Source organism: Capricornis sumatraensis, chromosome 19, assembly GCF_032405125.1.
Source record: "Capricornis sumatraensis isolate serow.1 chromosome 19, serow.2, whole genome shotgun sequence".
Taxonomy (NCBI): Eukaryota; Metazoa; Chordata; class Mammalia; order Artiodactyla; family Bovidae; genus Capricornis; species Capricornis sumatraensis.
The window spans coordinates 76,616,886-76,639,363 of NC_091087.1; the positions used below are offsets into that span (position 1 = coordinate 76,616,886).

General features: G+C 61.8%; 1 protein-coding gene across 5 annotated transcripts in view; it reads left to right on the plus strand.

Annotated features, from left to right (window-relative positions):
- The window catches only part of PACS2 (phosphofurin acidic cluster sorting protein 2), a 60,880-nt gene that overhangs the window by 24,640 nt on the left and 13,762 nt on the right, over positions 1 to 22,478 (plus strand). For 4 of the 5 annotated variants that reach the window (XR_011146316.1, XM_068991583.1, XM_068991581.1 and 1 more), the window contains exons 2-12: positions 7,096 to 7,183; positions 10,330 to 10,419; positions 11,870 to 11,995; positions 12,936 to 13,098; positions 13,576 to 13,649; positions 13,961 to 14,041; positions 15,137 to 15,196; positions 18,159 to 18,316; positions 20,073 to 20,163; positions 20,451 to 20,525; positions 21,607 to 21,749. Coding sequence is in view for 4 of the 5 variants with exons in the window: in XM_068991583.1 (XP_068847684.1) it covers positions 7,096 to 7,183; positions 10,330 to 10,419; positions 11,870 to 11,995; positions 12,936 to 13,098; positions 13,576 to 13,649; positions 13,961 to 14,041; positions 15,137 to 15,196; positions 18,159 to 18,316; positions 20,073 to 20,163; positions 20,451 to 20,525; positions 21,607 to 21,749 (1,149 nt within the window). In the remaining variant the exon portion in view is untranslated. The remainder of the gene's footprint in view (positions 1 to 7,095; positions 7,184 to 10,329; positions 10,420 to 11,869; positions 11,996 to 12,935; positions 13,099 to 13,575; positions 13,650 to 13,960; positions 14,042 to 15,136; positions 15,197 to 18,158; positions 18,317 to 20,072; positions 20,164 to 20,450; positions 20,526 to 21,606; positions 21,750 to 22,478) is intronic. The other variant, XM_068991584.1, reaches the window with a different exon arrangement.

Consider the following 22,478-nt stretch of genomic DNA (forward strand, 5'->3'; position numbering starts at 1 on the left):
CGGGATCTCATGCCCAGTGATGCGAGACGGAGCTGATGTAATATAGAGTGTGTGATAAATACAATGAGCTTGAATCAGCCTGAAACCACCCCCACCCCAGTCCGTGGAAAAAAAAAAGAAACGGTCTTCCAGGAAACCAGTGCCTGGTGCCAAAAAGCTTGGGGACTGCTGGGCTCCCTTTAGGGTCCTTAGTGAACATACTGTTTACAGTGCTGAGTGCTTTACGGAATGATGGCCCTGGGTCGCGATGAGTCACTGTTTGCGGGGATTTCTCGGTGTGTTTGTTCGTGACTTCCTTGAGGGCCGAGCCTTATGCAGTAAACCTGGTCCTGGGCTGCCTGTAATCCAGCCCTCAGGCCTGTCTCAGAGCCAGCCTCGGATAAAGAACAAGCGGCGTTTGTCCTGCTGGTCTGGCTCTGTCTCGGTGCAGGTCATCCTTTTGACTCTTAACGTTGTTTGCACGGATCCCATCAGCTTGAACGTGCCTTGGAACACACGTGTGTGTACACACAAACGCGCGTGCACACACACACAATCCCGAATGGCCGCAGGTGCCACAGGCGCCTGGGAGCCTCACAGGAAGTGAGTCCGTCCCGGGTTGAGAGGGGCTCCCTGCAGGCCATGGTGCTTGAGCCCCGTGAGCCGTTTCTGTGAGGGGGAGACGGCCTCGTGGGCGCCCGGCTCTGCTTTCTGGAGGGTCACCTCCAGTCGGCGGTCTCTGAACACGGGACTCACCACCTCCCCAGCTACACACGGCATGCGGGATGCCGGCTTCTAGAAACAGGAGTTACGAAGCCCTGAAAGGAAGAGGTTGAGACCCTGAGACCCCCACCCCAGATAAGGGCTGCTGCTGCTGCTGCTGCTAAGTTGCTTCAGTCGTGTCCGACTCTGTGACCCCGTAGACAGCCGCCCACCAGGCTCCCCAGTCCCTGGGATTCTCCAGGCAAGAACACTGGAGTGGGTTGCCATTTCCTTCTCCAATGCGCGAAAGTGATAAGAAAGTGAAGTCGCTCAGTCGTGCCTGACTCTTCGCGACCCCGTGGACTACAGCCTACCAGGCTCCTCCATCCATGGGAAAAGGGCTAGGAAGTATTTTTTAATGATTAATTTATTGAAGGCAGGATCCGAATTAGGTGCTTGGTTTGCAACTGGACGCTATATCCTTTAGGTCTTCTGGGTTTTTCTAGCTCTTGAAAACGTACTTTAAAGAGCACAGCTGCAGTATAATTCAGCCGCTGCCTCTTCTGCCTAAATCTGACTCCTGTCACCGTCTCAGGCATCTTAGAGCAACCAAACCGAACCTCGGGGCGCCCCTACTCCCCTCTTTGCCCTGTACCCTCCGCCTGCCTCCCGTGGGAGGCACGCACGTGGGCAGATGCAGGGCGGGACTTCTGCGCTCCGGCGCCTCCGGCTTCCCTCCCGCACCGCGCGTGCGTGCGCGTGCATGTGCGTGCGTTCCCCTGCACGCGAGTGCCCTTGGCGGCGCCTGGTCTCCGGTTCCCCGGGGGCACTCCCCGGTGTGGCTGGCCCAGTGGCTTTGAGGGATGTCTCGGTTTCCAGTTCGGGGTGATGGTGAGCTCAGCTGGTGTGCATGTTCATGTCCGAACCCGCGGGTGGATTCCCAGCAGGGGGTTGGGGGTCCTGGGGGTCGATGCCTCCGGGCCCTCCGCCTGCAGGGTCCCGGCCCCGCCCCTCCACCGACTCGCCAGCAGCGGGCCTTTGGACCTTGTTTCCTTGCCGTGATGGGTGTGTGGTGTCTCGCTCTGGCTTTAATTTGCATTTCCCTGGTAACTAATAGGGGCTCCCCGGGTGGCGCAGGGGTAAAGAATCCACTCGCCACGCGGGAGACGGGAGTTCAGCCCCTGGGTCGGGAAGGTCCGCTGGAGAAGGAAGGGCAGCCCACTCCGCTCTTCACAAGCCAAGTACTCCTGCCTGGAGGGTTCCACAGGCAGGAGGCTGGAGGGCTGTGCTCCACGGGGTTGCAGAAGAGTCAGACGCACTCAGCGACTGAGCATCAGCAGGAGCCTCTTCTGCGCTTGTTTATCAGCCGCATGTCTGTTGCGGTGAAGAGTCTGTTAAAACCTTTTGCCCGTTTTCACTGGACTCTTTTCGCATTATTGAGATTCGAGAATTCTTTACATATTCCAGATAAAACCCTTTGTCGAAAATGTGATTTGCAAGTATCTTCTGCGACTCAGCTTGTCGTCTTGTCCCCGTGAGAGGCTTTTTCACAGAGCAGAGGTTTGCGTGCTGACGCCGTCCTGTTTACCGGACTCTCTCTGTCGCTCCACACACCTGCCCTTGGCCAGCAGCACGCTGTCTTGATGGCCGTCGGTTTAGAGCAGGTCTCCGTGTCGGGGTGAGACGTGCCTGACTACCTGTCTTCCTTTTTCAAAGTTACTGTATTTCCTGTGGAAGTGCAGTTGACTTACATTATCGTCTTAGCTTTAGCATAGCGATTCGCTAGCGTCACAGATTAAACTCCGTGTAACGTTGCTGTGAGACTCTGGCGCCGCTCCCCGCTGTACGGCCATCCTTGCAGCTTGCCTGCTCTGCGCCTCTCCATCCCCTCCCCGGTCTCACCCTCCCCCTGCCGCCTCCCCCCCGGTAGCCACCGGCCTGTTCTAGCTGAGTCTGTTTCTGTTCTGCTGCGTGCATTCATTTGTGTTATTTTTTAGATTTCACATGCGTGATATACGGAGTATTTTGTCTTTCTCTGTCTGACTTATTTCCCCCCATGTTGTAAATATACACACACACCCCCCCCCCCCCACACACACACCCACCCACCAGGTCGCCTTTATCCATTCATTGCTTTCATGCCTTGGCAGTTGCCAAGAATGCTGCTGAAAATCGGGAAACATGTATCATTTCAAGTTAGTAGCCTTGTCCCTAACCAGTACGTGCCCGGGAGTGGGTCTCGTGGCTCACATGACAGCTCTGTTTTTGGTTCTTGGGGAACCTCTGTTCCATTTTCCTTGGTGACTTCACCACCTTTCGTTCCCACCACCAGTGCAGGCAGGCTCCCTTTCTCCACGCCCTCCTCAGCGTTTCTGGTCTGCAGACGTCCTGCCGGTGGCCGTCCTGCTGGTGGCCGTCCTGCCGGTGGCCGTCCTGACGGCTGCGAGGCGGTGCTTCCTCCTGGTTTGGACTCGCGCCTCGCTGACGGTTGGGGCCGCTGAGTCTCCTTGCATGGCTGCCGTCCATCTGGATGTCTTCTTTGGAGAAATCTCTGTTCAGGTCTTCTGCTCATCTTTTAATCAGATTGGCTGTTTTCTCAATATTGAGTTGTCTGAGCTGCTTATATATTTTGGAAATTAAGCCCTTCTTGGTCGCTTCATTTCTAAATGTTTTCTGCCACTCCAGAGGCTGTCCTTTGTCTTGTCAGTGGTTTCCTTTGCTGTGCGAAAGCTTTTAAGTTTGATCAGGCCCCATTTGTTTGTTTCTGCTTTCCTTTTTCTAAATTATTTCGATTGTTTTAGTTCTTCAACTTTCTATATACATTTAAAAGTCACTTAACTAATGATTGTAGAACGGTCTCACTGGGATTTCATTGGAATTGCACCTGGATGCAAATCTTAGAGCTAGTTTGGGGAGAATTATGTCCATAAGCCTGGCAGAGGTTGTGACAGCGGTCGGGAGTCCCCAACATGCAGACCCAGCGCTTGTTCTATTAGATTTAGGTATTTCTCTTTTTTTTTGTAATTGCAAGGTTTTTTGCACATTGACTTTAGTTGCTCGTTGCTCATATATAGAACTGCGGCTGCCTTCCGTCTTGCTAAGCTCAGTAGCTCTTGGAGCTGGTTTCCACACTCTCTCACATTCCTTGGGACACTCTGCATAACGGCCCCATTGTCTGCAGTAAGAACAGCTTCGCTCCGTCCTCCCCTCTGCCTCTCGTGTCCTTTGCCCTGGGCTGGCCTTCAGTGCTGTGCTGAATGGCAGTGCTGCGAGGATGCGCTTGGCCTCGCTCCCAACCTTAGGGGAGAAGACTCCATCTTTCACCATCCAGCGTGATGTTTGCTGGTGGCCTTTGGACGTGCTCTTTATCAGGTGGAGGGGGTTCTCATCTATTCCTGGTTCATAGATTCAGCTCAGTCATGTCCAACTCTTTTTGACCCCATGGACTGCAGCACGCCAGGCCTCCCTGTCCATCACCAATTCCCGGAGCTTGCTCAAACTCATGTCCATCGAGTCAGTGATGCCATCCAGCCATCTCATCCTCTGTTGTCCCCTTCTCCTCCCGCCTTCAATCTTTGCCAGCATCAGGGTTTTTTCCAATGAGTTAGTTCTTCACATCAGGTGGTCAAAGTTTTGGAGTTTCAGCTTCAGCATCAGTCCCTCCAATGAACAACCAGGACTGATCTCCTTCAGAATGGACTGGTTGGATCTCCCTGCAGTCCAAGGGACTCTCAAGAGTCTTCTCCAACACCACAGTTCAAAAGCATCAATTCTTTGGTGCTCAGCTTTCTTTATAGTCCAACTCTCACATCCATAAATGACTATTGAAAAAACCATAGCTTTGACTAGACGGACCTTTGTTGGCAAACTAATGTCTCTGCTTTTTAATATGCTGTCTAGTTTGTCATAGCTTTCCTTCCAAGGAGTAAGCGTCTTTTAATTTGATGGCTGCAATCACCATCTGCAGTGATTTTGGAGCCCCCCAAAATAAAATCTGTCACTGTTTCCACTGTTTCCCCATCTATTTCCCATGAAGTGATGGGACCGGATGCCGTGATCTTCGTTTTCTGAATGTTGAGCTTTAAGCCACTTTTTCACTCTCCTCTTTCACTTTCATCAAGAGGCTTTTTAGCTCCTCTTCATTCTCTGCCATAAGGGTGGTGTCATCTGCGTATCTGAGGTGATTGATATTTCTCCTGGCAATCTTGATTCCAGCTTGTGTTTCTTCCAGTCCAGGGTTTCTCATGATGTACTCTGCATAGAAGTTAAATAAGCAGGGTGACAATATACAGCCTTGACGTACTCCTTTTCCTATTTGGAACCAGTCTGTTGTTCCATGTCCAGTTCTAACTGTTGCTTCCTGACCTGCATACAGGTTTCTCAGGAGGCAGGTCAGGTGGTCTGGTATTCCCATCTCTTTCAGAATGTTCCACAGTTTATTGTGATCCACACAGTCAAAGGCTTTGGCATAGTCAACAAAGCAGAAATAGATGTTTTTCTGGAACTCTCTTGCTTTTTCCATGATCCAGCAGATGTTAGCAATTTGATCTCTGGTTCCTCTGCCTTTTCTAAAACCAGCTTGAACATCTGGAAGTTCACGGTTCATGTACTGTTGAAGCCTGGCTTGGAGGATTTTTGAGCATTACTTTGCTAGTGTGTGAGATGAGTGCAATTGTGCGGTAATTTGAGCATTCTTTGGCATTTTCTTTCTTTGGGTTTGAAATGAAAACTGACCTTTTCCAGTTTTGTGGCCACTGCTGAGTTTTCCAAATTTCCTGGCATATTGAGTGCAGCACTTTCACAACATTGTCTTTTAGGGTTTGAAACAGCTCAACTGGAATTCCATCACCTCCACTAGCTTTGTTTCTAGTGATGCTTCCTAAGGCCCACTTGACTTCTCATTCCAGGATGTCTGGCTCTAGGTGAGTGATCACACCATCGTGATTATCTGGGTCGTGAAGATCTTTTTTGTACAGTTCTTCTGTGTATTCTTGCCACCTCTTCTTGATATCTTCTGCTTGGTGAGGTCCAGACCGTTTCTGTCCTTTATGGAGCCCATCTTCGCATGAAGTGTTCCCTTGGTGTCTCTAAGTTTCTTGACGAGATCTCTAGTCTTTCCCTTTCTGTTGTTTTCCTCTGTTTCTTTGCACTGATCACGGAGGAAGGCTTTCTTATCTCTCCTTGTATGCAATGAGGGAGACCTGGGTTCGATCCCTGGGTCCGGAAGATCCCCTGGAGAAGGAAATGGCAACCCACTCCAGGACTCTTGACTGGAGAATCCCATGGACTGAGGAGCCTGGTGGGCTACAGTCCACGGGGTCACAGAGTCGGACAGGAGTGAGCGATGTTCACTTTGACTTTCTTCTGTGTTCCTAGAGTTTTTAATCAAGTCTGCTGCTGGTTGTGTCTTTGTTTTCAGTTTCGCTGTTTTGCTTTTATTGACCTTGTTTCCTGCCTTCTCACTTTGGGCTTGATCTGCTCTTTTTCTGGTGTCTTCAGGTAAAGCTCAGGTTGTGCGCTGCAGAGTCTTTCTTTTCCGCAATAAGCGTTTGACGCAGTGAGTGCTCCCCTCAGCACCACTGTAGCTGCAGCCCACAGTTCTTGACGCCTTGTCACCTTCTTTCCACACAAACTGCGTCTGATGTCCTTCCAGCCTCCTCTGTGTCCTGCTGGTGATTCGGCAGTGTGCTGACGCTTGCCAGTTGTCTTCCCATAGCTGACTCCTAGCTGACTCCGTTCTTGTCGGAGAACATGAGCGTGTGTGATCCTGGTTCTTTAACGTGTGTGTGGAGCGTTGCTTCGTTGCCCAGGATGTGGTCTGTCCTGGCGAACACTAACTCCTTTCGTGCGTCTCCTTCTCTAGCTTTTTCCCTGGCCCCGCAGAGTCAGAGCAGCCCCCGTGGGTGGAGGGGCTGGGCTGGGGGCTGCAAAGGGGGCCCTGCCATGGGAGGGGTCCTGCTGGGGTCCCCGCCTCACTGCAGAGAGTCGGGGACTGTCGGGGCGCACTGTGTCTCCACGCTGGAGCCCCCAGCTGGAGCATTTGCTGCGTGGGGGAGGCCTTGTGTCTGTCTCCTGGTGCCTGTGGACCGGGTGGAGGGTGGATGCATCTCCGTGCAGACAGATGGGGCGGATGGGACCCTACAGAGGAGTGGGTGGGGCCCAGGTGGACCCTGGGGGCTCCCCAGTCCGTCTTTGCCGGCTCTCTGCCCTGCCCGTCCATGGACCCTCTGCACGGGGGGCTTCCAACAGCTTCTGCAACCTGGCTGGGCCTGGGCGACGCGAGGCCCGTCTCCAGGAGTGAGCAGGGCGCTGGGGTCAGAGAGCCTCGGTCCAGCAGAGGCCTGGGCTCCGCAGGGTGGGGCGTGGGGGCGTCCGAGCACACGGCCGCCGCTGAGCCTGTCTGTGCCCTCACAGGTTGTGCAGCCTGACCTTGAAGAAGCTGGTGGTCTTCAAGGAGCTGGAGAAGGAGCTCATCTCCGTGGTGATTGCCGTCAAGATGCAGGTGAGGGTTCCCTCTGGCGCCGCCCCGGGGCCCTGTGGATGTGCTTGCTGCCCGGGGACCAGATGGGGCCCCGCCATGCAGACCCCCGTCCCCCCGCACGGTGAAGGACAGGCCGCACGGGTCCCAGGATGGGAGGAGAGCGCGTGCACTGACCGAAGCTTCGGAGGCCGGGCCAGACCCCTGCTCCCTCCCCTGAGCCCCTCCCCCTGAGTCCCCCCAGCCCTCCCCACGGCTGGCCTCACCACACTCCCAGGCCCTGATTCTCTGTTTTCCTCGGGCCTCAGAGGCTCCCCTTCCGCCTTTGAGCAAGTGTCGTGTCTCGAGGGCCCGAGACCCTAGTCCTCAGCGCCCCCTGCGCCCGGCCGCGCTGGAGGAGGGGTCCTGTTAGCTGCATGGGCCCCCTGGCCCCCGGGGGGGCTGGGTCCCGCGCCCACTCTCAGGGTGGCTCTCGGCCCTTTGCACACCCTGCGGCGGGGGCTGTGCTGGGCCCACCACTGCGGCCTGTCCCGCCCCAGCGCGGCTCATGGGTGCCCATGGGCAGCTCCTTGAAGGGGGCACGTCCCCGGTGCAGCCTGTCCTCTGAGGACCCCGGAGGGTCAGCCTCTCAGGGCGGAGTCTGGCCTCACCCCCCTGCCCCGCCCCGGGCTGCTGGCGCCCGCGTTTGCAGCCGGCCTGAGCGCTCTGACCCTGAGGGTCCGCAGGGCCTCCCGACAGGACCGCTGGGAGCACCTCGGGGGCTCAGGGCCAGGCCACCCTCTGGACTTGAGGTCAGCGTGGAGTCCAGGGCTTGGGGAGGAGAGCCTGGCGTCTGAGGAGAGGCTCCTGGCCCGAGGGGCGGCGGCACTCCCAGCTCAGGGGGCGCTGCCCACTCAGGAACTGGCCCTGCTGGCCCGCGGGTGGCCCACTCTGCTCAGGGCCCTCTGGCCTGGGAACCTCTCTGGGTCAGAGCAAGGGGGTGGACCCTCCCTGGCCCCCGATACCCGCACCATTGACCTCTGACACAGCCGAGCCCCTGCCGGGGCCCTGTCCCCCCAGCTGCCCTCCTCGTGGTCCCACCTGGACCCCGTCCCTATGGAGCACTCGGCCCCTGACGGGCCCAGGCCCCCTTGCAGCCTCCCTGCCCGTCCTGCCCGCTCACCCCGGCACCACGTTGCCAGCCTGCCCCCCACGTGGCCTCCTCTGCCGCTTGTCCTTGGGCCTCCCGTCCCGCTGGGTCGCCTGCCTTTCAGCCCGCTCCCAGCTCCTCCGCCGCCCCCAGGCCCTCAGAGCAGACGAGCTGCCCGCCCCCGGCTGACCGCTGTGGTTGCTGCTGCCCCTGCCCGCGTCCTTGCTGGGACCCCCCCTTCACCTGGCACAGGCCTGTCAGTTGAGGGCCTGGCTCAGACGGGCTCAGGGGTGCAGGGAGCTTGGGGGCATGGCTGTGATGGGCACAGGGGTGAGGCCGGGGGTGGAGAGCACCAGGCCACGGGGTGTCCGCCCTCTGGGTGTGTGGGGGCTCCAGACCCCGTGTGCGTCCAGAGGGCGGTGTCCTCCCTGCGGGCCCGGCGCGGTGCCCTCCCCCTGCGGCTCCGTCAGCGTCTTCTCTGGGGCCGGCACCTGCTCCCACCCTCACCCGTCTCTGGGCCCGTCGTCCTGGTCGCACGCTGGGGAGCTGCCGTCAGCCGGGGGGTGGCCTCTGCTTGCCCGCCCGCCCTGTGAGCCTGTCTCCTCGAGGTGCTGCCCGGATGCGGCGCTGAGCTGGTCCCCCCGTGTCCACTTCCTGCACTCTGAAGCAAGTTCCTAAGGCTGTCTGCGTTGGGACGGCTGTTTTTAAGATGATGCTATGGTTAACATCTTTAATCCATTTGGAACTTTTTCTGGGCCAAGGGGTCGGGACGGGGTGTTTTCTGCGGATCATCTGTGCACGTATCACGGCCATTTAGTGCGTAGCTTTTCCTGTTGGGCCTCCCTGGTGGCTCAGCCGGCAAAGAAATCCGCCTGCAATGCAGGAGACCTGGGTTCGATCCCTGGGCGTCAAGGAGATCAAACCAGTCAATCTTAGAGGAAATCAACCCTGAACATTGACTGGAAGGACTGATGCTGAAGATGAAGCTCCAACACTCTGGCCACCTGATGCGAAGAACTGACTCATCAGAAAAGACCCTGATGCATCAGGGAAGATCCCCTGGAGAAAGGAAAGGCTACCCACGGCAGTGTTCCGGCCTGGAGAATGCCGTGGACTGTGGAGTCCGTGGGCTCGCCCAGAGCAGGGCGCGACTGAGCGGCTCCCACTCACTTTTCCTGCCGGCCCGCAGGCCCTTTAGTGTGCTATCCCTGGGTCTCTTCATCTCCGTCTCTTTGTTCCCCGGGTCTGGTTCGGGCTGGTGCTGCCCTCCCCGTCTTGCGGCCAGGCTGCTGGGCCTCAGTCACTGACCGCCTCACCCATTCTGCTGCGGGGGTGAGGGGAGGACACCGTCAGGGTCCTGCCTTCCCAGGAACACGTGGCCTCTCGCCCATCTGCTCACCCACCTTCACTTCATCCCGGGAGTGCAGGGAACTTGGCCGTGACCCATCTCAGTCTCGTCTCCTCAAGCGCTGGGACAAACCTCTAGAGGAGGCTGTCCAGTTGCTCAGTCGTGTCCAAGTCTTTGTGACCTGATGGACTGCAGCACGCCAGGCTTCCCTGTCCCTCACTCTCTCCCAGAGCTTGCTCAAACTCACATCCATCGAGTCAGTGATGCCATCCAACCATCTCATCCTCTGACGTCCACTTCTCCTCCCGCCTTCAGTCTTTCCCCAGCATCAGGGTCTTTTCTGATGAGTCAGTTCTTCGCATCCGGTGGCCAGAGTGTTGGAGCTTCATCTTCAGCATCAGTCCTTCCAGGGAATGTTCAGGGTTGATTTCCTCTAAGATTGACTGGTTTGATCTCCTTGACGCCCAAGGGACTCTCCGGAGTCTTCTCCAGCACCCCAGTTCGCAGCAGGTCAGAGGATGCGGGCTGTTTTAAGGCTCCGGATGAACCCCCGGTAGTGCCTTTGGGAGTCACATGCGCAGGCCTCCCGCCCCCTCCCCAGCGGCAGCTCTTCCGCTGACACTTTGAAATGAGCCGTTGCCCTTCCGCTGCAACGGGCCCTCTGCTGAGTCCCGCTGCCTTGCTCTCTGCCAGGGCTCCAAGCGGATCCTGCGGTCCCACGAGATCGTGCTGCCCCCTAGCGGACAAGTGGAGACGGACCTGGCGCTGACCTTCTCTCTGCAGGTGGGCCCCGCCCTCGGCCTGCGCCGGCGCCAAGGGCCCCTCTCCCTCGGGGCGGGCTCTCCAGGGTTAGAAGTGTGCTTGGGGTGTTAGGTCGAGTCTTTCCTCGCATTCCCACGACGAAGAGAGGGTGCTCAGGTTCGGTCATCTCATCCGTGTTTAGAAGAGATGCGGGTTGGGGAGGGGCAGAAAGCAGCTCGACGTTTCAGACAAAAGGAGCCGGAGAGGGGGCCGGGCCCCGGACCTCCCGCGCTGTAGGTTCAGGGCCCTCGGGTGTTCCGGGCTGCGCTGCTGGTGGGCTTGAGACAGGGACCCCGACCCTGTGTGAAACAGTGGTCTCCCAGGGGGGCGGGTGCTGGGCAGGCCAGAATCCCCCAGGCTCCTCCTCCCCCCACTTCTCTGTGCGTAATTAAGACCCGAGTTGTTTCTTCAGCCCTTGCAGTTCTGGCTGAGCACACCTGCCTTTTAGCATCAGTGCCTCCAAACCCCAGAAACCCCTGTCGCTGTGAGCGAGTAAGAAGGGGCTGTGCTGCGGCCAGTCTGCGAGAGCCCTGCCAGCCCCCCCACCGCCCACCCCCCAGACCGTCTGCGAGACCCCTGCCAGCCTCCCCCTCAAGACTGCCCCCAGACCACCTGCGAGAGCCCTGCCAGGCCCCCCACCGCCCGCCCCCAGACCGCCTGCGAGACCCTTGCCAGCCTCTGCCCCCAGACTGTCTGCAAGACCCCTGCCAGCCTCCTCCGCCCCCAGGCCGCCTCCCTGCCCCAGCCCCATGGCGGCTTCTGGGCTTTGTGTTGACTTTTCTTTGCGGTGGTGGTGGTGAGGAAAATCAGGTTCTATCATTATTATTTTATTTATTTATTTGGCCACATCAAGTGGCTTCTGGGATCTCAGCTCCCCAACCAGGGACTGAACATAGGCCCTCAGCAGTGAGAGCCAGAGTCCCGACCGCCGGGGAATGCCCCAGGAATCAGGTCTATTGAGTGTAATTTCCAAAGCGTGCGGTTCGCTGTTTTCAAGCCTGTGGCTCCTTGGGCGTGGACACAGGCGTCTCACCTCCACCTCCGCCCCGGCAGAGCACAGCCTGTGGCCCCCCAGCTTTTACAGTAGGCTATTAGTTGTGACCCTAGAGGAAACGTGCACAGCTGCTCTGTGCACACGAGCGCGCCAGTGTGCACAAGCGCCGGGGTCCCGGGAGCGGGTGTGGCCGCCTGGGCCCGGGGTGCTGGGTGGGCACGGCGCCCTGGACCGCCAGGCAGGTGCCCCGCTGAGCAGTTACCCGAGACGGGCGGCCCCTCCTGAGGGCCTGAGCACGCGGCGCACGTCTGCCACCAGTGGCCGTTCCTGTGGCCGCGGCCTGTGATGAGCAGCGGGCCGGGAGCGCCCGGGCTCAGGCGCGGGCCCCATGGGTGTTGAGGGGCGAGGGTCTGTGTCACTGTGGCCCCTCCCCCGCAGTACCCCCACTTCCTGAAGAGAGAAGGCAACAAGCTCCAGGTCATGCTGCAGCGGAGAAAAAGATACAAGCACCGGACCATCCTGGGCTACAAGACGCTGGCGGCCGGCTCCGTCAACATGGCTGAGGTGAGGGCGGCGGCAGGCAGCCTCCTGGGCCTCCTGGTGGGCGGGGCGGCTGGGCGCGCGTCCCTGCAGGCAGCCCGCCCGCACTGCCCCCCTGAGCCTCCTGCCCAGCGGGAAGGAGGCTGCCCGGGGTGTGGTGGGCCAGGGGCGCTGCCAGCCCCCTTTGTTAACGTGGCTTCTTCAGTGGCGGTCATAGGAGGCACCGCTCTTCTCAAAAGCCTCATTTTCTTCCTTGACGGAAGAGCTGACCGCCCCAGCTGAGTCCCCCAAATTAAAAAAGAACCTGGTCCCTAAAACTCCAGCATCAGGCTGGATTTGATCAAATGACCCCAGACACAGCTTCTAAAACGCGGAGGCATTTGTTCGTGGCTTGTCATGACGAGGCCCGTCCAGTGACCTGCTTGGGCACCTGGGATCCTAGTGGGGGGCACAGGCCGGTGCCAGGTGGGGGCTGGGGGGCTCTGCTGCCCAGAAAGAGGTCTGCTTGATTCTCTCGTGATCAGAGCGGCCCCAGGGCTTCCCCGTCCTGTTGGGCCAAACCCAGGGGGTGTCCACTCTGTGGCACCAGAGCTCCAGGTCGCATGGGGGCTCGTCCTCCCTGGCCCCCCGGGGCCTGGCCCCTGGCGTTGAGTCCTGAGGCTCGGGCCCTGTCTGGGCTGGCCCCTGGGGCTTCACACTGCCCGCTGCCACGCCGCTCCTCCTCAACGGCCTTCGGTGCTCGGGGGCTGGGCCTGGCACTGACCGCCCCGCGTGATGGCAGGCTGTCTCGCGGCCCGGCCACTAGCCCCGTGTCCTCTTGTCCTCCTGCCCCGTGCGGCCCCTGCCCCTCATGCTTGCCTGGCTGACCACGGCCCCTCCAGTCACTGCCGAGAGGAAGGCCCAGAGGACCCCCGCGTGTGCCCCTGGCTTGGGCCAGCAGGGTCTCCAGAGCTGTGCCCCGCAGGTGCTGCAGCAGCCGGCGGAGGGCGGGCAGGTGCTGAGCCTCTGCAGCAACGTCAAGGAGGCCGCGGTCAAGGTGGCCGAGATCTGGATCTTCTCGCTGTCCAGCCAGCCCATCGACCACGAGGACAGCGCCATGCAGGCCGGCCCCAAGGCCAAGTCCACCGGTAGGCGCCGCCTCTCTGCCACGGACGCCACTCCTGGCTATGAGCTTGCGGGCGTGAGGAGTTGGGGCGGGGATGCGAGGGTCTGCAGGCGGCCCTCGGGAGGTGGGCGTCCGAGCCTCGCCCCCACGCTGGGACCCAGCCACTGAGCGAGTCGCGGGAAGCCGTGGTGCCTTCTCTGGTCTGGCACCATCCTGGGCCGTTTTCTGTCACAGCTGGGGTCACTGTCTCCCCGGAGGTGGGGGTGGGCAGGCAGGGACCGGTCCAGCCGAAGATCCAGGGCCCTGTGATGGGCAGGAAGGGCCAGGCTGCGGTGGGGGGCACCTGGGGGGGACCCTGTGAGGGGCAGGAAGACCACTGGGGGCCACGCGGGGGCCGCCCACCTGCTGTGCCGCCCGTGGGGGCCGTGTCCTCGCGGCTCCCTGCACACCGGGGGTCGGAACCTCAGGGTGCCCTCCCCTCTGTGTGCTCATTCCGCAGAGAACTACTCGGAGGAGGAGTATGAGAGCTTTTCCTCTGAGCAGGAGGCCAGTGACGACGCCGTGCAGGGGCAGGTAGGGGGCCGCGGGGGTAAAGGGGGAGTCCCAGGGGCAGGTAGGGGGCTGCGGGCGTAACCAGGGAGTCCCAGGGGGCAGGTAGGGGGCCGCGGGGGTAAAGGGGGGCAGTAGGGGGCTGGGGGTAGGTAACCGGGGCTGGGGTCACTGGAGCCACGTGGGACCCCTGAGGCGACACCAGCACCCCCAGAGCCGCCAGCACAGGGTATCCTGGGGCCTGGGCGCTGCCAGCAGGCGCTCTGACACCCAGAGTCTGCGTGGGGTGGGTCCCTGGGCCCCGTGTGCGGCTCAGGCGTGGCCTGTCTCTGCAGGATTTGGATGAGGATGACTTTGATGTGGGGAAGCCCAAGAAGCAGCGTCGATCGATAGTAAGAACGCCGTCCATGACCAGGGTCGGTGGAAACTGGTTTTACTAACCTGGGGAAGCGGGGGGCGGGGTCTGGGGCGGGGGGCCGAGGGGGTGGGCAGGGTGTGGGGCGGCCCGTCCGATCGTGTGCTGCCCCGGAAGCCTGGCTCTGTGGCTTCTCCTGAGGTCCAGCCTCTTCCCCACAAACAGCGTGAAGGTGGGCGGCCCCATGCCATGGCCTTGCCTTGGGAGGAGGGCCTCCAGGGCATCAGCGTGCCAACCTCAGGCTGCAGGCTGCAGGCCCGGGGACAGCGGGCGAGGCCCGTCCCTGAGCAGAGGCCAGTCCCCGAGCAAGCCTGCTGCTTGGCCCGGACACACCCAGTGTGAGGCCGGCCTGTCTTGGCTCTAGGCAGGGGGGCCGGGGCTCGGAAGGGCTGGAGGCCCCTCCTCCAGAAGGGAGGTCGCGGTGGGGCAGAGGCCCGTCGCGGAGCATCCGCCCCGGTGCCCGCTCTCCCAGGCGAGCTCCCGGTGCCGAGCTGCCCTCCGTGCTGGGCTGTGGCCCCAGGCTGGGCCAGTGTGGAGGGCGACCCAGGGAGCCCCAGCGCTGACCCCCTGCCCCAGAGCCTGTCACCCCTGGCCAGGCCGGGAGGCCACGGGCTGGTTCCCGAACACTGAGCGAGCCAGCTCTCTGGACCACAGTGCGTCCGGAACTGCCGGGACAGCATCCGTGTGAGCCTCGGGCCCGGGTCCCGTCGCCCGGCTTTTGTGGAGGGAGCCGGGGCTCCTCCTGCAGGGCCGGCCCCTGGAGCTGAGCCCTGTGCCCACGGCTGCACTGGGGCAGATGGGCCCCTGCACCCTGGCCACCACGCGGTCCACGGAGGCGGGGCGGGGCCTCACGCGTGGGGGCTTCTGGAAAAGCCGTAGATCCCCCTCCGTCCCCGGGTTTGGCCCAGACCACCAACCCGTCTGTGGGCCCATTTCCAAGTCTGAGCACAAGTGTGGTTTCACGCTTTGAAAACGCCTGCTGCTGCTGAAGTGCGGGAGGCTGGAGGTCACGGGTCTCCGCTGTCTGAGCCGCCCCTGCCCGCCGTCGCTGGGGAGCAGCCCCGTGCGCTCTGACCACGGCCCGCTTGTCTTGCAGCAGCAAAACTTCAAGCAGAAAGTGGTGGCGCTGCTGCGGAGGTTTAAAGTCTCCGATGAGGTGAGGGGGCGGCCCCGGCAGCCAGGGCCCTGGTGGGAGGAGGGCCTGGAGGCCCGCGCCGGGAGTGTGGACAGTGGGGCCACCCCCAGTGCCCCGTGGGCGCGGGCAGAGGCCTGGGCAGTGCTTCCTGAACGGTCGCTGGGCAGACCTGGGGGACAGCGGGGTGTCGCCTTGGGGGGCCGCCACGGGCTTTATTTTTTAGGGATGTCATCTTGGGGGGGCCACGGGCTTTATTTTTTAGGGGCATCATCTTAGGGGTGGACCATGGGCTTTTGTATTTTTTAGGGTAGTTTTAGGTTCACAGAAAAGCTGAGTAGTTTCCGTGTACCCTGTCACCACACACGGCCTTCCTGGCTGTCAACCGTGTGCTTTAACATTTCTTTTCGCTTTTTTCTAATCTCCAAATGATGAGTTTGTAGAACTTTGATAACCAGAAGGAAAATGCTTGGTTTTTCTTTAAATGTGATCAGAGGACAGTTCGTCCCCAGGCTCTGGACCCACCCAGGGCGTGTGGCATGCAAGTGTGTGAGCCCCAAGGCCTTGTCACCCCGTGGGTCCCAGCAGTGAGAGGCTGCTGCTGAGCCCTGCTCAGCAGTGAACAATGCCGGGATTCTTGGCCTCCAGAGTAGAGGAATTCAGTGCGGGGCCAGTGACGAGGCTTGATCATTCAGCACATTTGTGTGATAAAGATTTATTAAAGTATAAAAGAGAGTTAGCTTCTGACATAGACATCAGAAGGGGGCAGAAAGAGGGCCCCCCGCTAGTCTTTAGGAATAAGTTACATGCCTATCAGGAGGCTGTTAATTAGAGAAAGGAAATGTCTCAAAAGTCAGAGACTGGCACCAGGCCCCTCACCCACAGCATGCATTTTGAGATGACGTTGACACAAAGTGAGTCATCCCAGGCCATGAAATGATTGACATGAATCTTGAAGAAAGGCAGGTTTCCAAGCACATGTGTGGCCTGGATGACACAGCTCAGGAGAGCACCTGCCTGGGTAGAACATCCTGGTTCCTCAAGTCTGCTCTGAGTCTTTGGTGGAACCAACTGGAAGACAGAACCTAGAGTAAATACATTGTTCATTAACACAGCTTAAGAAAAACGTTTCCATAAGAAAAATGTATCAGTTCGCTCAAGATTTGAGAAAAGTTCAGGTGGAACCAGGTGTTGTCATGGCGACACAGAATTTAAAGGGAAGCTTTTAAATCGGTACAGAGAAGAGGAAAAATCTGAGGCTTGTAGTGTTTCCTTCCTCCTGCCGCTGAAGAGAGAGAGAAAACGTCTGACCCTTGCAGCCTGTTTCCCCCGTGTGGAGACCCCTGGCCTTCCTGCCTGTCGCCCTCCCGACAGCACGCGTGACGCCCGGAAGCAGCAGCCGTGTGTCCACACGCGGGGTGGCGCCATCCCCTCGCGGCGGCTCCTCACGTGAGCCGCGGTCTTCCCCACACTGGCCTCCAGGTCCACACGATTCCTAGCAGACCTCCAGCTACCCTGGTGCAGAAGCCAGCCACCTAGTGCTGGAACTTAGCTGTAAATGCTGGGGGCCCAGAATCAACAAGACAGCTGTTGAGGAAGAGCAGACTTGAAGGGCTCACACTGTGTCCTCAGAACTTAGCAAAAGCTGCCATCCTCAGCGGGTCAGTGAAGTGAGGGTAAGTCGTTCTGTTAATGGTCAGTTGATTTCCAGGCAGACCATTCAATGGGGAGAAATAGCCTTTTCAGCAGGTAGTGCCGGAGCAGTGGGATGCCTGGGCACCACCCCCCCAACAATGCGCACAAAAAACAACTCCAGGCGACTCAAAGGCCTAAATGTATGGGCTAAAACTGTAGCCCTCTTAGAAGGGAACAGCAGTGTTTGTGGGCTTGGGTCAGGCAGTGGCTTTTCAGATACGACAGCAAAAGCGTGAGCAGACGACAAACAGGCAAGTTGGACTCCATCAGAATTTAAGGTTCTGTGCTCCAAACAGCGCCATCGAGAAAATGAGGCGGCAGCTCACGGGGTGATATGCTTTGCAAACCATAGATCTGACGAGGGACGTGCAACCCAGAGCGTGTAAACACCACTTACAACTCAGAGCAGCACAGTGAGAAAACCGTCCGCTTTAAAGCTGGGCAAAGGATCTGAGCAGCTGCTGCTCCTCCAGAGAAGAGACACGAAGAAGCCCGCAAGCACACAAAGAGATGCTTGACACCGCTAGTCATCGGGGAGTGCAGGTCAGAGCCGTGGACCCCTCTCGATTGCCACTGGGCGGGCCGTCCCCAGGGACACGGAAGATGCGTGTCGATGGGGATATGTGACCGTCGGAACACTCGTGCTGGAGGGAACATCCGAAGCGCCGCCACTTTGCAAAAGAGGCTGAACGGGTTAGACACCCTTGCTAGGCACACAGCAGTGCCCCGTGTTTCCCCGTGAGGAGGAGACTCGTCTACAGAGGCCGATGGTGTTACAGGAGCTTCCCTGTAGCCGCAGAACCTGGGAGCATCACCCCGTCCCTGCTGGCCAACGGCAGACACGCTGTGAGCCATCGTGAAGACCCACTAGTGAGGAGCTGGCTGTGGGCGTGCGCATAGGCACTGTCACACACTGACACACACACCGCTGCACTAAGGAGGGGAGGCTGCAGGCCGAGGGGTTCCGGCGCGTGCGCCCTCCTGGGAGAGGGCCAGTGCGTGGGCCTGGGGGGTGCCGGGGGGCAGGGGCGCCAGGAGGGCAGCCTCGCATCCGGGTCCTGCTGGGGCCGCCGCACGGCTTCTCTTGTCGGAGCACTGCTGCGTGCTCTGAAGGCCGTGCTGGCGGCGCAGGCTTCCCAGGCTGAGGGGAGAGCTGAGCCAAGTGCCTGGGTGACTGGAGGCCTCGGCGCGATGCCTGGGGCCTGCAGGGACTGGCTGGAGGAAGGGCGCCGGGTGGCCGAGCAGTCTCCTTCCGTCTGTCCCGCAGCCTCACACCTCTGGCCTCACGTAGGTCCTGGACTCGGAGCAGGACCCCGCAGAGCACGTCCCCGAGGTCGAGGAAGACCTGGACCTGCTGTACGACACGCTGGACGTGGAGGACCCCAGCGACAGCGGCCCCGACTTGGAGGACGACGGCAGCGTTCTCAGCACCCCCAAGCCGAAGCTGAGGTACGCGTGGCCTCGCCCACATCTGCCTTCAGAGCCGGCGGTCAGCAGAGGCCAGACGTGAGGCGGCCCGTTGGGTGGTCGTCAGGGCCGGAAGGGAAGGCGGTGTGCGGGGCAGCAGGCCCACTGGGGTGTGGGCTCTGGGGAGGGGGTGGACAGGAGGCACAGACCCCGAGGGAGCCCTGGGTCTGCAGGGCTTCCAGAGGTGGGGTGTGGCGAAGGGAGGGTCCAGTGTGGAGCCAGCTGGGCTCAGCCCCGCAGGAGGCCATGTCCGGGAAGGAGGGGCAGGTGGGACGTGGACCCGGGAGGGACCAGTGGGTGCCCCGGGGCTGTCTGTCCCGCGGGAAGTTGGGGGGGCACTGGGGTCCCCCCAGGGGCAGGGGTGCGGACAGGTCTGATGGCAGGGGGGAGGTGGGGGGCTGCAGACTGGCCTGGAGCCAGGGGGAGCAGGCAGGTCTGAGTCCAGGAGCCCGTCAGAGGTGGGAAGGCCTGTGGCCCGGCCGACGGCTCGACGCCGAGCAAGCGCGAGCCAGGGCCCGGGAGCACTCAGGAGGGGCGGGCATTCTGCCACCCGCCCCCCCGCAGCCCCTGCCCTCTCACGGCGGGACCCCCACGGCAGACTCCCCCCACGGCGGGACCCCCCCCCACGGCAGACTCCCCCCACGGCAGGACCCCCCCACGGCAGACTCCCCCGACGGCGGGTTCCCCCCCAACGGCAGACTCCCCCGACGGCGGGTTCCCCCCCAACGGCAGGCTCCCCCCATGGCGGGACCCCCCCATGGCGGGACCCCCCACGGCAGACTCCCCCCACGGTGGGACCCCCCCACGGCACACTCCCCCCACGGCAGACTCCCCCCATGGCGGGGCCCCCCCAACGGCAGACTCCCCCCACGGCGGGACCCCCCGCAACGGCAGACTCCCCCCACGGCAGACTACCCCCACGGCGGGACCCCCCCCAACAGCAGACTCCCCCCACGGCGGGACCCCCCCCGACAGTAGACTCCCCTCACGGCGGGATCCCCCCACGGCGGGATCCCCCTACACCAGACTCCCCCCACGGTGCCCCCCCCGTGACAGCACACCCCACCTCGTGGCGCGCCCCCCCCCCCCACAACCCCCACGGCGGGCCTCAGTCCTGACCAGTGAGTGGCTGCTCACAGAGCCCAGTCTCCTGGAGGAACTGCTGCAGGCCCAGGTCAGGGGTCCCGCTCACCTTCTGCCCACGCCTCCTCCACTTTGAAGGCCAGCACAGTGGCCCCCCGACCCCTCTCTGCCTTCAGGGGGCAGGTCTCCGCTTCTGACAGCCGCCGAGGTTACCTCGCAGCCCAGCTGACCTGCGCTGTCCCCACTGGAAGCTGTGCCGCAGGGCCAGCCCCCGTCCCAGTCCCGGGACACAGGTGTGGCTTCTCGGGCCTCGTCCCGCCGCCTCGCACTGCGGTTCAGCCTCACGTTTTCACGCCCGTGTGGCCTCATCAGCAGACGCTGCCGGGGTCCTGCCCCTTGTTAACCTGACCTTTGGCTCCTGCAGTCTGCCCCGGGGGCCCAGGCCCCCACCCATCAGGCCTCCAGCTGTCAGGTGCAGCCATCCCGGGTGCCCGGGACGCCGCCAGGGTTGGGGGGCTCCGGGGCGCAGGTGTGCTGGGCGGCTCTCAGGCCCGCGGCGTCCTGCCTGTGCTGTGGTCGAGGGTGGGGCTCGACCCTGCTGGGCCCGGTTTGGGGTGTGCCGGAGGACAGCACGCTCTCTGTCCCCGCTTCCCAGGCCGTACTTCGAAGGCCTGTCCCACTCCAGCTCACAGACAGAGATCGGGAGCATCCACAGCGCCCGCAGCCAGAGGGAGCCTCCCAGCCCGGTGAGTAGCCCCCACTGGGGTCCTCGGGCGGGCAGGGGCCACCCTGATCCTCCCGTCTGAGTCCCTGGAGGCTCTGACAAGCCTGAGGCTCAGTGCCTCCTGGTTTGCCATGTGGCCTGAGTAACCTGCCCAGTGACTGTTGTGGGGTGGCCCTGAGCCCACAGTCCAGGAAACGCTGGCCACTCTCCCCAGGCTGCCTCCAAACCCAGAGCCCCCTGCCCAGAGGTGAGCCAGCCTGGGCACCATTGCCGGACACCTCCTGATTCCCTCCCGTCTCATCCACACAGGCTGATGTGCCCGAGAAGACGCGGGTCCTCGGAGGCAAGCAGCCCAGTGACAGCGTGTCCGATTTGGTGGCCCACGTAAGCAGGCATGGGGCCACCTTCACAGAGCCCACTTACGTGTTGCCTTTTGGGGTCTGACCCGTGACCTGGAGGTCCTCTTGCTCCCACCATCTAGAACCTACACACAGAGATATGATGAGCACCTCCCTGGACTCTCCCCACCCCCGGGGACAGTCAGGATCCCCCTGGACTCTCCCCACTCCCGGGAGATGGGTCAGGGCCCCCCCTGGACTCACCCCACTCCTGGGGGACGGTCAGGATCCCCCTGGATTCTCTCCACCCCCAGGGGCCAGTCAGGGCCCCTGGACTCTCCCCACCCCCGGGGACAGTCAGGATCCCCCTGGACTCTCCCCACCCCCGGGGACAGTCAGGATCCCCCTGGACTCTCCCCACTCCCGGGAGATGGGTCAGGGCCCCCCCTGGACTCACCCCACCCCCGGGGACAGTCAGGGTCCCCCCTAGATTCACCCCACCCCCGGGGACAGTCAGGATCCCCCTGGACTCACCCCACTCCCAGTAGATGGGTCAGGGCCCCCCCTGGACTCACCCCACTCCTGGGGGACGGTCAGGATCCCCCTGGATTCTCTCCACCCCCAGGGGCCAGTCAGGGCCCCTGGACTCTCCCCACCCCCAGGGGACAGTCAGGGTCCCCTGGACTCAGCCCACCCCCGGGGGACAGTCAGGGTCCTTCAGGACTCATCCCATCTCCAGGGGATGGTCAGGGCCCCTGGAGTCACCCTAACTCCAAGAGGCCAGTCAGGGCCCCTGGACTCTCCCCACCCCCAGGGGATGGTCAGGGCCACCCCGCTTCGCTCTCAGGCACAAACCACCACGGCTGCTTTCTGCTGCTCTCGTGCAGGTTCTCAAGGGAGGGCAGGGTCGGGGGCCTCCCTGCTGCAGGCGGGCCTGGGAGCCCTGTGGTTGGAGGTGGAGGTCAGCTGGCTTCGCAGGGCAGCATGTGGCCACAGGCACGGAGTCACCAGCCCAGGAGAGGCCCGAGCGCCCTCACCCAAACCAAGGCCACTTGGGCACGGGAGCACAGCGCCAGGAGGAGGCTCTGGGCGTGTGCATTCCCCACGGTTCCATCCTCTGCCCACAGAGCACGCCCGCCCCCGGGGAGCAGCCAGCACCACCCGAGGAAAGCCCCGAGGTGGAGATCTCTGCCCTGGACCTGTTCACTGAGAAGCTGCCGCCCAGCGGGCGGATCACCAAGACGGAATCCCTGGTCATCCCCTCCACCAGGTGGCCAGCCGCCCCAGGGAGGCCGTGGCCCAGGCAGTGCCCCCGCGGGCCGCTGTGCAGCGTGTGTAGGCGCCCGGTGGGGGGGGCCGTCTGGCTGGACGAGCATCACTCGTGGGGCTCCCCTGGGACCCTCACTCACCCCATCTGCAGCTGGCTGCCTGCTCCAAGGGCAGGGAAGGCTTGCCACCCCCGCCTCCCCTGTCCTGGGCCCTGTGGCGCCATCTGGTCTGGGGCAGGCTTGCGCTTGGTGCCCGCGATTCCATGCTGCTTGGTGCCAGGGTGGCCGGGGTGTGCCCGCTGGGCACGGGCCATGCAGACAAGCAGAGCAGCCCTCGCGCAGCGCACCGTCCAGCGCAGGGCCTCTGCGGGGCAGGGGCAGCTGGCCGGGGTCCCGTGTGGCAGACGCTCGACGCATTGCTCCCCGATTTTCGTCCTGCGGTCAGCCCGCACCGCCTCCCTGTACCTGCCTTCTCCCGGAAATGAGAAGGCAGGCGATGCGCACACAGCCTTTGGGACCGAACCTCCCGACCCAGGCTGCGCCCGGTGGGAGCCAGCAGACAGGCGTGTCAGCCACTGGCCTCCGTGAGGCCTTGGCGTTGTGTTTCTGGGACGGGAGTCTTTCAGGAGCAGGGCTCTGGTGCTGGCACTGCCTGGGGGGGGCACAGGGCCCTGTGTAAGGCCTGGGAGGGGCACCCTGAGCTCCAGGACGCGGGCACAGCCTGTGCCAGG